At 50.0% G+C, this 13,791-nt stretch overlaps 1 protein-coding gene across 8 annotated transcripts in view; it reads left to right on the top strand.

The window, feature by feature from the left end:
- FBXO10 (F-box protein 10) overlaps positions 1-13,791 on the top strand; it is a 48,567-nt gene that overhangs the window by 20,175 nt on the left and 14,601 nt on the right. For 7 of the 8 annotated variants that reach the window (XM_046669932.1, XM_046669890.1, XM_046669881.1 and 4 more), the window contains 5 exons: positions 4,913-5,503; positions 6,207-6,287; positions 6,655-7,488; positions 10,724-10,873; positions 12,947-13,083. In XM_046669932.1, the coding sequence (XP_046525888.1) occupies positions 4,913-5,503; positions 6,207-6,287; positions 6,655-7,488; positions 10,724-10,873; positions 12,947-13,083 (1,793 nt within the window). The remainder of the gene's footprint in view (positions 1-4,912; positions 5,504-6,206; positions 6,288-6,654; positions 7,489-10,723; positions 10,874-12,946; positions 13,084-13,791) is intronic. The other variant, XM_046669919.1, reaches the window with a different exon arrangement.

The following is a 13,791-nucleotide window of genomic DNA, read 5'->3' as shown; positions in this document are numbered from 1 at the left end:
GGATTGCATGGAGGCAGGACTGGTTCCAGGGAGACCAGTTAAGAATCTATTGAAGTAATCCAACTAAAGCTGGTGAGGCCAGAAATAACACAGTGACAGAGCGGAAAGGACTAATTTGAGAGTACCTAAGGAGGCAGAAACAGGACTTGAAAGACTATCTGGGAGAGGGAGGGAGGGAGAAAAGACATCAAGGAGGTTTCCCGAGTTACTGACTGGAGCGGCTAGTGGAGGATGGTGGTGCCGTTAACCAGGACATGGAATACAGGCTGTAGAGCAGGGGTGGAGAGAGATGATAATATATACCGTTTTTAAATTGAGATACAGTTTACGTACAGTAAGATGCATAGAATGGAAGCATACAATCCAGTGAGGTTTTTCAGATGTATGCACCCATGGAACTAACATACCAGTGAAGAAAGAAAACATTTCTCTTCACTCCCGAAGTTTCCTTGTGACCCCTTCAAGTCAATCCTCACCCTGCTGGCAAGCACTGTTCTGATTTTTATCATCATAGATTATTTTGTCTGCTTTTGAACTAAATGGAATCATACCATAGATAGTCTTTTGTGACTGGTTTCTTGTACTTAGCATATTATTTTTACGATTCATCCATGCTATTGCATCTGTCAGACGTTCATCCCTTTTTATTGCTGAGTAGTATTCCATTGTATTAATATACCACAATTTGATTATCCACTCTTCTGTTGACAGGCATTTGGATTGGTTCCAGTTTTGTTTGTTTTACTATTGTGAATAAAACCACTGTAAATATTCTCATATGTCTTTTGTAGATGTACATTTTCATTTATCTTGGGTGAATCAGGAGTAGAATTCCTGGGTTAGGATGGGTGTAGGTTTCATTGCAGAGGAAGCGACCAGACAGTTCTCTGAAGTGATTCTAGTGTCTTATAGTCCTCCCAGCAATGGACAAGAGTTCTGGTTGCTTCACTTCTTTGCTGCTTTGGTGCTTTTTGTTTTTAATTTTAGCCATTTTGGTGTGTGTGAAGCACACACATCTATCGCATGATGGTTTTAATACAAATTGAGTACTAATGAATACTAATGATGCTGAGCATCTCTTCATGAACTTATTGGTGTTCATTTTTCTTTTGTGAAGTTTCTGTTCAAATCTTTGCCTATTTTTTGTTGGATTCTTTATTATTGAGTTGTTAATATTATTGAGTCTTAATATATTCTAGATACAAGCCTTTTGTCCTATATATGCATTGCAAATATTTTCTCCCATTCTATCACTTGTCTAGTCATTTTCTTAATGATGTCCTTTGATGAACAGAAAATTTTAATTTTGAGACCAATTTATTAGTTTTTTTATTTTATGATTAGCGCCTTTTTGTGTTCTCAGAAATCTTTGCCTACCCTCAGGTTGCAAATATGTTTTCCTGTGTTTTCTTCTAGAAGCTATATAGATTCAGTTTTTATGTTTACATCTATAATCAATCTTGAGTTAAATTTTGTGTATGGTATGAAGTATGAGTCAAAAATTCATTTTTGGGGGGGCCGGACACACAGCTGAGTGGTTAAGTTTGCATGTTCTGCTTCAGCGGCCCACAGTTTCACTGGTTCATATCCTGGGCACAGACCTAGCACCGCTCATTGAACCACTTTGTAGCAGCACCCCACATGGAAGAACTAGAATGACCTACAACTAGGATATACAACTATGTATTGGGGCTTTGGGGAGGAAAAAACAAGAGGAAGAGGGTGGGGGGTGGGCACAAAGGGTGAAGTGGTGCACCTGCAACATGACTGACAAACATTAATGTACAATTGAAATTTCACAAGATTGTAACCTATCAATAACTCAATAAAAAAAATTAAAAAATAAATACTATAACACTTATCATCCCCCCCCAAAAAAAAAAAAGAAAAACGAGGAAGATTGGCAACAGATGTTAGCTTAGGGCCAATCTTCCTCACCAAAAAAGAAAAAAGAAAAAAATTCTCTTTTTTTTCATATGGATATCAAGTTTCTCCAGCACCTTTTGATGAAAAGGCTTTTCTTTACCCTTGAATTGCATTGACATTTTGTCAAAAATCAATTGATGGTTATACGTATGCGTCTATTTCTGGACTCTGTTTCTCTTGTGCTAGTACCACACTGTCTTGTGGCTGGTGTTGAGGGAGTCTAGATCATGCTTTGTTTTTCAGAGTGTTAAGTTTTATTCCAGCAGGCAGTTAAGTTACTGGTGGAGCCCTTTGATCCCGTCAGGCTCACTTTTATTCTTCCTATTTTAATTTATTCCTATGGCCCATCCTCTCTGAGTCTCAGCATGAACACTCCCCGTTCTGGGTTGGAATTCCATTGTCTCCCAGCTCCGCGGGATCTCTAGTCCCACCATTTACCCAGCGGCGGGGAGCTCTCCCAGGTCCGAGGAAGTCTTGCCTGGGCATGCGCAGTCCAGCTTCCAGCCAAGAAGCTGCCCACCCCCGCTGCCCGGCTGCCGCGCGCTCGTTCGGTCCCCTCCCACGGAGATCCCGCCGCTCAGCAGCACAGAGCTCGGATCTGCCGGCTCAGGGCGGCTACCGCTCTGCGTGGGCTCCGTTGCCGTACACCGCGCGACAGGTTGCGCCTGGTGGAAGCCGGGCAGTCATGCGCTCGCCTCCTGTGGTTCCCTTCTCTCAAGGGTCACAATCCTGCGCAGCTTGCTGGTCGGTGCCTGAAAGCAAGTATTCAGTTGCCCCCTGTATTTTGTCCAGCTTTATAGTTGTCAATGGCAGGAGGGAGAAGCCAGTTCCAGTTATCCTGTCATGGCCTGAAATGGAAGCTGAGCTTCAGTTTTGTTCCCGATGCTGTTTTTAGTATCTGTGAAACATCAAGTAGAAATGCCCAACAGGCTATTGGATATTCGTGTGGGGAACTTGAAAGAGACGATTGGGGCTGCAGATTCAGGTTTTGTAGTCAGGAGTTTACAACGGTAGTTGAAGCCAATGGAATGAAGGTGATGATCACTTAGCTACAGAGTGGTTTGAGAAGGGGTAGGAGAACATTCTTCTCCTGAAAAGCCTGGGAAGGTGTAGCGGAAGGAGGAGGTGCGGACCGGGAGACGCGGTGTCACAGAACCCCTGTTGAATGAAGTGGTGTTCCTCTGGGGAGCCGCAGCTGTCAGAACCCAGCCTCCTCTCTGTGATGCTCCCAGTCCAGAGCCCAGCTCTCCCCCGTGCTGTGGAGGGCTTGTCAGGGCCCACGGGGTGAGCCTTCTAGAAAACCTACAGATCCAGGCTCCAGTGCTCATCTGTAGAGTTAAAGCCACACCCGTCTTGAGAAGCCCAGAATTTCTTCCAGACATGATTATGTTTGTGCTTCTTACCTTCTTGGCGCTTAGATAGCTGACAAGTTTGATCATCATTTTCATACAATCGAGAGGAAAACCAGGGCTCTGGAGAGGGTAACTCTTGATTAAAGGCAGTTGTGAAGTCTGCCCTGTTTCCAGATTTAGTTTCTAGTTGTCTAGAGTCTTTGTAGGGTCTCAGACTTGGACATTGCTCTAGGTCATGTAACCACCCCCTTGTTTTTTAGGTGGGGACACGCACACTCATAAATGAGAGGGCTTTAACTAGGTATAAATAACGGAAATTCAGTGAAGTCAGCATAAGCACAAAGAAGAACTGATAAGCACACAGAGATAGCTGATGGAATTCAAAAGGCAAGGACAAGCTGAACTTGGAGAATAGATGAGAGCCATGACCTGGAGTGCTGGGGAGAAATTGGGAGCCCTCTTGTTTCCACTCTTTTCTCTGCTTTCTTCTGTGTCTCTGATTCATTCTTCCCTCAGTGTAAATTAGCTTTTTCTGCCACCCACCCCCGGAGAAAATGGTCACCAGCAACTATTCTTGAGTTTATAGCTTAGGAGAGAAGCCCTCCATTCCCCTCCGTGCAGGGCAGAAGCCAGCCTGATTCTACAATCACAGCTTACATCCCCCAGAGAAGGTCTCAGTGGCCCAGTTGGAGCCATCTAGAGTCCAGCCCTTTGCAACCAGGGGCTGGAGTCACATTGTCCTGCGCACATGGCTGCAGGGAGCCCTACCTCTACAACTACGGGGTGTAAATTGTCCGTGTGGGGAAGGATTTTCACAGCAAGTAGCAAGGAGGCAGATGGCCAGACAGCCAGCCAGTAGATTTTTAGGACACTGGAGTTACATTAATAACCAGTGGCAGAGCCAGGACCAAACCCCACAGCCCCGGGTCCAGCAGCAGTCCTTCCTGAGGCTGCTTCACCTGGCAAAACAGTGGTAATTATTTGACTTGGTAACAAGGAGAAACAGACGGATACTCACTGCCTCAGGGCTCACTCCTGTTGGTATGAAGAAATAGAGGCCCCTCCCTAGGAGGCTAGGGGATCCAGAGCGCTAGGACCATAACAGCCAAAGGTGAGTTCCCTCTGTATTAGTCCAGACTCTTAGTTACAAGTTACAGAAACTCAGGTCAAACCTGCTTAAGCAAAAAGGGACTTCATAAGAAGGCCATTGAGGCCCCTCACAGAATTGAAGGAAGACTGAAGATTCAGGGTATCTTCCGGCATCTGGAGTCAGTACCAAGAGGAAATAGACACATGTGATCGCTTTATTTTTTTCTCTTTTTCAGTTTTCATCTTTCCTTGTTTCTGCTTGGCTCTGGTACCACAAGGTTTTCTCCACAAGGTGGGGAACGTGGCTGCCAGCAATTCTGGGGTCATATCCTATAGCATCTGACAAAAGAGAAAAGAGAGTCTTCCCTGCTGATTCCAGGTGGAAAATCCCAGAGGAGGACTCTGATTGAGGGGATGGAGCCACATGATTGGCTGGGCCTTGTTCACTTGCTCACCGTGCGGTCAGGAGAAATTAGGGGATATTGTAAGAAGGGGACGGTAAGCAGGGTTGGTAAAAACCTCTTTGTTTTGTGTCTGTCCCCCAGGTGACCATGGAGGCTGGCGGCCTCCCCTTGGAGCTGTGGCGTGTGATCTTAGCCTACCTGCACCTTCCAGACCTGGGCCGCTGCAGCCTGGTGTGCAAGGCCTGGTATGAACTGATCCTCAGTCTTGACAGCACCCGCTGGCGGCAGCTGTGTCTGGGCTGCACCGAGTGCCGCCACCCCAACTGGCCCAACCAGCCTGATGTGGAGCCGGAGTCTTGGAGGGAGGCCTTCAAGCAGCATTACCTAGCCTCCAAGACGTGGACCAAGAATGCCCTGGACTTGGACTCCTCCGTCTGCTTTTCCCTATTTCGCCGGAGGAGGGAACGCCGTACCCTGAGTGTCGGGCCAGGCCATGAGTTTGACAGCCTGGGCAGCGCCTTAGCCATGGCCAGCCTGTATGATCGAATTGTGCTGTTCCCAGGTGTGTACGAAGAGCAAGGCGAAATCGTCCTGAAGGTGCCCGTGGAGATCGTAGGCCACGGGAAGTTGGGTGAGGTGGCCCTACTAGCCAGCATTGATCAGCACTGCTCAACCACACGTCTGTGCAACCTCGTCTTCATGCCAGCCTGGTTCTCACCCTTCATGTTTAAGGTGAGTGTCCACATCAGGTGGATGGCCTCTCCGGTCCTGACCCCGAGCCTTGGCCTCTTCTCAGTGGGATTGGTAACCCCTTTTTTGTTGAAATTGAGAGTTTAGTCATTATTCCTATTACGCTGTCCTCTGAGTTCCACGCCAGTTGAGAAATGGGCACAGTGATCAATAGAGAGCAGCATTCTGTGTTATTCCTCACAAAGCTCTACTAAAATATGAGCCTTGGACTCAAGACCAAAATTGCTTTGTAATTCTTCCCTTCCTAACTGGACCAACTGGAGCCACAGGTGGAGCAGCTAGGTGGGAAAGCCAGCTTCCAGGAGATGCCACATGTGACAGGAAGCAGAGAACACTCCATGGCCATGGCACCATGCCCAGAGAAAGGGCCAAAGAGAGGGGAGGCTGTGCAGGAGCAGTGACCTTCAGCACTTAGCCCTGCCTTGTGGAAGGTCAAGAAAGTCAGGCTTTTACCAAGGGTGACTGAAGAGAAGGTCAGGAAATATCAGTCCAACACATTCCTTCTAGGAACACAGAGCAGAAGTTGTTCAAAGCAGAGAAGTATTGAGGTGTTGGTAGCTCCTGGCAGAACAGTCTACAGCTTTTGCATTGCCTAGAAACTGATTGCAACACCTCGATGAGGTACCTAGTCAAGAAAAATGATATTGCCACTGTTACTACCAATAACAACTAAATTGTCTCTCAGGTGTGCAATGACCGTTACAGCACCAATCATTTACAATGTGCTTACTGTGTGCCGGGCATCTACTTTACAGCCATTATTAAGGTAAATGGTGTCATCTGCTTTTAGAGATGAGCAGACTGAGGCTCAGCAAGAGTCAGTGTCGCACCCGGGTCTCAGACTTAGTCAGGGACAGAGCTAGGGACTTTTCTGCCATTGTCTACTCCCGCTCTTGTCCCCTTCCCTTTGGGATTGGAAGGAGGGAGGGCCAGGCAACTCCAAATTATCTTCCTTCTGGTGCAGAGCAGCTCCCGAGTTCCTCTTGGGCCAGCTGACACATGCCTTGGTAGGGAAGGGAACGTGATCCGCAGGAGAGATGGCTTCTCTGTGTCCCCTCCTTAAAGAGCAGTTGGAGCACCGACTGCAAATTCTACCCCTGTCACATCCGCTCTCTCTCTCTGTCATTCCCCAGACAACATCAGGTCATGTCCAGTTTGACAACTGCAACTTTGAGAACGGGCACATCCAGGTCCATGGCCCGGGCACCTGCCAAGTGAAGTTTTGCACCTTCAAAAACACCCATGTCTTCCTGCACAACGTGCCCCTGTGTGTCCTGGAAAACTGTGAATTTGTGGGCAGTGAAAACAACTCTGTGACTGTTGAGGGCCACCCATCCGCAGACAAGAACTGGGCCTACAAGTATCTACTGGGGCTTATCAAGTCCTCTCCCAGTGTGCTCCCCACGGAGGACCCTGACTCTTTAATGTCCCTGGACCTGGAGAGCAGGGACCAGGCCTGGAGCCCAAGGACCTGTGACATTGTCATTGAGGGCAGCCAGAGCCCTACCAGCCCAGCCTCTAGCTCCCCCAAGCCCGGCTCTAAGGCTGGCTCACAGGAGGCAGAGGTGGGCAGCGATGGGGAAAGGGTGGCCCAGACTCCAGACAGCAGCGATGGAGGCCTGAGTCCCAGTGGTGAGGATGAGGACGAGGACCAGCTCACATACAGACTGTCCTACCAAGTACGGGGCCCGCGGCCTGTGCTGGGGGGCTCCTTTCTGGGCCCACCACTGCCAGGAGCGTCCATTCAGCTGCCCAGCTGCCTGGTGCTGAACTCGCTGCAGCAGGAGCTGCAGAAGGATAAGGAGGCCATGGCACTGGCCAGCTCCATTCAGGGCTGCCTCATCCGCAAGTGCCTCTTCCGGGATGGCAAGGGGGGTGTCTTCGTTTGCTCCTATGGCCGCGCCAAGATGGAAGGGAACATCTTCCGCAACCTGACTTACGCAGTGCGGTGTATACATAACAGCAAGGTCTGTCACAGGGCCTCCTCTGCAGACCCGTGAGGCCTTGTGGGGCCACAGGAGCAGGTTCTTGATTGGCGGGAGGGCTCCTGTGGCTGCGAGCAAAAAGGCTTTGATGGGACTGTTTTGCATTTTTTTTAACCATCATCTTTTGTCTTTTAAAGCTTTAGTGCGTGGCTGTGTATCCTAGTTGTTAGTTTAATTCTCTTTGTGAGCCGCTGCCACAGCATGACGACCGTCAGACAGGTGCCGTGTTCCACAACCAGGAAATGAACGTGGGCCACGCCACCGAGAGCACAAATCTTAACCATTAGGGCTGGCTCAACACTCCTCTTTTTTTGTTTAAACTTATAATGCACACTTGCCTCATGTCCGTCATCTGGTTTGAAGAGGGCGGAAACTGTTCTTCTCATTTTACAGAAGAAGAAACAGGGCCAGAGAGGGAAGGTGACCTACTAAGGGTCACTCAGCAGGTTAAAGGCAGACCTGGGGCTGGAGCCTACGTCTTCCACCTCCTTTCACTAGAGGAAATTCAGGGAGGCATGGTCGCTGCCTTCCATCCAAACTTGAGAAGGCTTCCCAGACGTGGAGATGTCTCAGCTGAGTAGGATGAGCAGAGGCGGGCAAGGAGGGTGGCTGCCTTCCCTCAGTGAGGGGCAGTAGATAATTATGGTCGGAGGTGGAGAGGAGGGCACCCCCAGTCTGGAGGGCGGAAAGGAGAGCCTGAGGAGGGAGCAGTCGGGGGTGTGGCCTAGATTTCTGGCCTGGGTGGCTGAGGCAATGGAAGGAACATGGGAGAAGGTGAGGGTGTGGAAAGATGCTGAGTGCAACTGAGTTTGGCGTGTCCGTGACATCTGGCAGAGGTACCCCCTGCTGCCCTGGGTCTGGAGCTCTGGTGAGAGCTGTGCCCTGACACACAGACCTGGGGCAAGTGCTGGCTGGAGTCATCCACCAGGAGGCACAGAGACTTGCACTGCCTTGGTTGTAGCCTCCTGAAATGCTGCCTGCGGGGACTTGTGGCAGGAACTGTGTGGCCAACCATTCCTAGTGAGGCTTTAGCAAGGAACCTAAGAATCCGATGTTCAGGGTTTTTGACTAAAAAAACTCCATAGTGTCTTGAGAGTACCCAGCATTGGGAACAATTATATCTAAGTGGCAGTAATATGAGCAGGGAGCTGTGGGCGGGAGTATGCAGCTCACTGGGATGGTCCTGTGCCCAGGAGCAAGGCCTTGATCCCGTCGCCAGAGCACAGTGCCCCATCTGGCTCCAGAGCATCCCCAGGAGGGTGAGGGCTGGCAGAAGGAGCCCAGTGGCTTGGGGCTCCATGAAGAAAAGTACCACTGACTGCGCTGTTTTTTCTTGCTTCTTTGTGTATCTTGTAACTTTGAGCTCAAAGTCGGGCATCTGGTGCAGGACGTGGAGACTACAGTAAATCATACTTGGGTGTGGACGTCGTACGCCGCTCCTCCGTGAGGCTGTAGGGGCTGGGGTTTGGATAGGTCTGCTAGGGGTGAGCTGGTTCAGATTTGTTGGTGTGATACGCTCAGTGTGTACAGGGTTCACATCCCGCTGGCGTGAGTGGTCCGCCGGCAGGCTCTTCTCTGCGGCAGGCCTCCCGTTTGCCACTGCTCCTGACAGGTCTCTCCATGCTCCTCCCTCCCCGCAGCAGGCTGCTGTGCCTTGTGGCGCTGGCTGGCCTGGAGGTGATCTGGGAGGGGTCTCCCGGCCCTGTTCTGCGGTAGCTGCTGGGTCGTGGGTCTATACCTTGGAGCAGGCCCTTTTCAGTGGTCCTGCCTCACCCCCAGCACTAGGGGGGCTGTAATGATCTGGGCCCAAGGCGTTTCCTCCCACCTTCCCCAGGGGTAAAGGGGCTTTTTTTTCTGTCCCCTTCTTGAAGAGTGACAGGGTTTGCTGCCCTTCCCCCAGGTGCTTAAGGCTTGTTCTGTGGGAAAGTTGGGGACAGAAATCCAGGAGGGGTTTAGTGCTTTTCCCACAGCAGCTGCTGCACTCTGCCCACAAGCGCCCACCACAGGGGAGGCTGTCCCCGCCTCCTGGCCTGTCCGCGAGTGCCTAGTGAGGTCCGTGGAGAAGTGAACAGATGCAACTACTCCCAAAGTTTCTGTGCTTGCTCACTAGTTCACACCTGGGCTTTAACGATTCGTCGGAACTGTTAACTGTGTTCTCCTTACCAGCTGATTTGGTGCCTGCGTCCGTCTGTTCGGGGAGCAGGTGCTCGCGGCTTCTCCCCTAGGAAGGCCTGTTTTCCTTAGATTCAGGCTGAGGTTATCCTGAAACTTCAGCTTTCTGAGGGCTTCAAGAAACGTGATGTGTTTTTTGTGTATTATCTTCCTCTTGTAAGTGTGGGAACAGTGCTCTTTCCACCTTTCTCTGTCCTAAGCAGAAGCTCAAAGCTTCTCCTTGAAATTGTACTTCCAATCTGCTTTACTTCTCCCAGTATTTTATCCTAATGTAATATGTTTTTATTGTTAATACACAATTGTTTAAAACAATATAAATATATTCTAGATTTTTAGTATAATTATTAAATATAAAAAGAAAACGTAAGCGGCAATACGTCCCCTCACTAAGCTGTGTGCTGAGTTACGGTGCCTGGTTTAAAGGCGGCTTCCTTGTACCGGTACTTCTCATGGTCCCTTAGTTTGGAGTTCCAGTGGTTTTTCCACCCCAGGACAGCACACCAAGAAGGATTCAGAATGGACAAGAACAGGCCTTTGTCTTATAAAGTGACAGGAAGGTGAGGGAGGAGAGCCTGGCCTCAGGTGCTTGCTCAGGCTGGGGAAGTTTTGCGAAGCTGCAGGTGCGTGTGGAAGTGGTGGATCTGGAATTTGATTCCATTCAAAGTCGCTGTGCCCTTGTACAACCTGGGCAAATCTTCCCGTAACCCCAGTGCAGGTGGAGTTAGAAGACCACCAAACCCCATCTTTTGTAAGGGTCCACTCAGTTATTCTGCTCGAAAGTTGTGACTATGGAGCACACGGCCAGGCTTCGATCCAGGTTTTATGATGGAACTGGTGTGAGGCTGGTGGAGAGCCTGCAGGGCGAAGCCATTGCCCTGTCCTTGTGTGCCCCGGTGGGACAGTGGCTGTGCTGGCACTGAGGGCCTCCTCTCACCCGCGGGTAGGAGAGCACCGACCAGATGCTAAGAGACTCAGGTGTTCCCCGAGTGGTTTTTCTAAAAACACTTGTGAGAGGAAAACAAATGGCTTTCTCTCTTCTGCTTAGATCGTGATGCTCAGGAACGACGTTCACCGCTGCAGGGCGGCAGGCATCTTCCTTCGCCTGGAGGGCGGAGGCCTGATCGCTGGCAACAACATCTACCACAACGCGGAGGCTGGCGTGGACATCCGGAAGAAGTCCAACCCACTCATCCTGGTACTTCTCTCTGTCCTTGTGCCCTGTCCAGGGTGGCTCTTGATTCTCAGAAACCTTTTTGGAGGATATTTAAATAAATGCTGCTGTCTTGAATTTCTCTTGCTTCCTGCTTGCAAGTGGTTCCTGCCCCTTTCTCCATGTGTCCTCATGACTCAGGTCTCTTCCTCCTCCATGTATTGGGAGTGACTTTGGGTGGGTCCCTTCCCTGCAGGCTCCCGATCAGTAAGACAGGGCCCTCCCTCAGCCCTGCCGTAGCTTTGAGTTTGATATGAATAAACACGATGTCTGCCCTAGAAGACACTTAGGTCAAATATAAATCAAACACCATGTCAGTTTGTTCTTTACTCTAAAAAGGATGTCTGGGATATTTAGTTCTGAAGATTGTTTGGGAGGCCGTAGTGAGTTTGATTTCACACCAGCGTCACCAGCGTGAAAGCCACGTAAAATCCTAGGAGAGGAGACCAGTGACATGAGAGACCAGCCCCTTTTCCCACTCTGGCCTTCCCTGAGAAGCAGACTTCCCAGAAATTGGGAAACGTGATGGACTTTTTATGGGCCTGCAAAAATAATAGCCACCCTTATGCATCGTGCCTATTGTGTGCCAGACCCTGTTGTAAGCACTTTGTGTATATTTATTTAATTATGGCATCATCTTTATACAACCCCGTGGAGTAGAACTCTTATCCTCATTTTATAGGTGAAGACATTAAGGCACAGAGGGTCAAGGATCTTGCCCCAAATCACACAGCTGGTGACAGAGCCGGGACTGGAATGCAGGCAGCCTGACTCAGGGTTAACGTTCCTCACCGTCACATGCAGACTGCCCTGGCAAATGCAGGGAAAGCACAGTTCCCAGCTCTGTTTCAGAGACACCTAGCCAGTGTCCTCGTCCAGCCCCGCCTCTCACTCTGTTCCTGCCGTGCAGCTGGTGTTTGCGCGGCCTCGGCTTAGGACATTATTGCCGCTTTTGCCAGAGAGGTGAGAGGAGTTTGCCTTCCCAGGGACGGGGGACAGGCCAGTTTAGCAGGTGGAGGTGAAGAGGCGTCACATATCAGTCCTGGCTTTGTGAACGGTGTGGGGATGGAAATGCTGTCACATAAGCCACTCTCTCCAAGCTTTGCAACCCTGTGAGGGACTTGGTTACTTGCTGGTTGCCCTGGTGAGTCTGCCAAATCCTTCAGGAGAAAATCCAGAAAGTAAGTAAAAATAAGAGAGCATGCAGCGTGGAATACTTTAAAGCAAACTAGAACTTTATTTTGGTGAAATCGTTTTGGAAGAGCAACAACTAACTTCTTGGTTTAAGTATGGGATTGTATTCGGGCTATAAATTAACAATTAGAGTTAAACAACTTTATTATAATTTATTATAATCTAAAAATGTCACTGCGAAAGCAACTAACTGACTGGGAAACAGAAAAACTAGGTTTCAGATCTGGCTCTGCCACAAACATACCGTATGACCCTGGGCCTGTTTCCCTGTTTGTGCAAAGAGGTCTTAGAATGAATATCCCTAAGGGTCCCTGGAGCTTGGACACCTTCTGCGACCTCGTGCCCCTGGGACTTAGAACTAAGCCACCCAGAGCCACACCTTCCACAGGCCTCCCCTGAATGGGAATTGAGGACTAGGAGCCAATAGCTCCCACCCTTCCCCAGAGGTGGCCCCCTTGGGATTCCACGTGGCCCACGTTCTCATGTACTGGGGTGCTACCCGTCCCTGGGAGGTGGGCTCCCTGGACCCTTGGCGGTGCGGCCTGGCCGGATGATTGTGTGTTTGGGGGCTTCTTTGGAGGCTGAGAAACCTTCAGTAGCATGCCTTGCAGGTAAGGAGCAAGAGCCCTCAGCAGCACGTGCCGACTCCCTTCTTCCGGTCCCCCCACAGGCTCCCTGTATGCACGGTGCAGGAAGGGCAGGGCAGCAGCAGGGTCCACGCACTGTGTTGTGTGCTGAGATCTTCCAGTGAGGATGTGCTCTCCGCTCTCTTGGTCCTGGCCCTCCACGGGGCAGCAGGTGAGCACTCTGCTTCTTGCTGACATGTCTGATCTGTCTTCCGTGGTGTCTCATGTTCACTTGCAGTGTAATCAGATCCACCACGGCCTTCGCTCTGGCATTGTCGTCCTTGGCAATGGGAAAGGCATCATCCGGAACAATCAAATCTTTTCAAATAAGGAGGCTGGCATTTATATCCTGTACCACGGAAATCCAGTCGTGAGGTATGTGCCGCTGTGCCCAGACTATCTTGCTCACCCATGGTCCCTGCTTTCCTCTCTGATCTCTCTGTCTCCCTAATCTTTCTTTCCTCCATTTGAAAACAGTTTTGTTTACTGAAACTACTGTACAGATGCAAGCGAGGAAGAGACTTTGCCCATAATCCCAGCACAGTAGCACAACTGCTTTTGTTTCTGTGTTCCCTTCCAGTTAAGTGTGAGGCCATTCCATTCAGTAAACATTACTGAGCTCTTCTGCTAACAATATCAAAGGTGAATGGGGCAGACTGCTCCCTCGGAGCTCACTCCGGTCTGGAGGACAGAAATAACTCTCAGGTAGACATGGTGTAGAGATTTGACTCACATGATAACTCTAGTCAGTTGACAGTGGCTACCTAGGATGCTGTGTTAGGATCCGGAGGCCACATCTGGGCTCTGCATGGAAGATGCTGTGAGTAATCAGTGGTGAAGCCGGAGCTGGGAGGCGCAGTGGCCCTGCTGGGACCGTGGATCTGCCCTCCCAGCTATCGTGTGGGGCAGACTGTGTAAATGCTGTCCAGGTGGTACCAAGAGAGGGAGGGAATCATTCTGACTTGGGGTTAGTGGGAGGCCCCCTTTAGGAGGTGGCATTGCAGTTGGACTTTGAAATATGGGTGGAACTTGGACTTTCTTGGAGACGGGGAGTGACATTCGGAGTGCCGGAAATGACCCGAG

The sequence above is a fragment of the Equus quagga genome, chromosome 1 (assembly GCF_021613505.1).
Source record: "Equus quagga isolate Etosha38 chromosome 1, UCLA_HA_Equagga_1.0, whole genome shotgun sequence".
NCBI lineage: Eukaryota > Metazoa > Chordata > Mammalia > Perissodactyla > Equidae > Equus > Equus quagga.
This window is presented reverse-complemented; position numbering and strand designations above follow the sequence as displayed.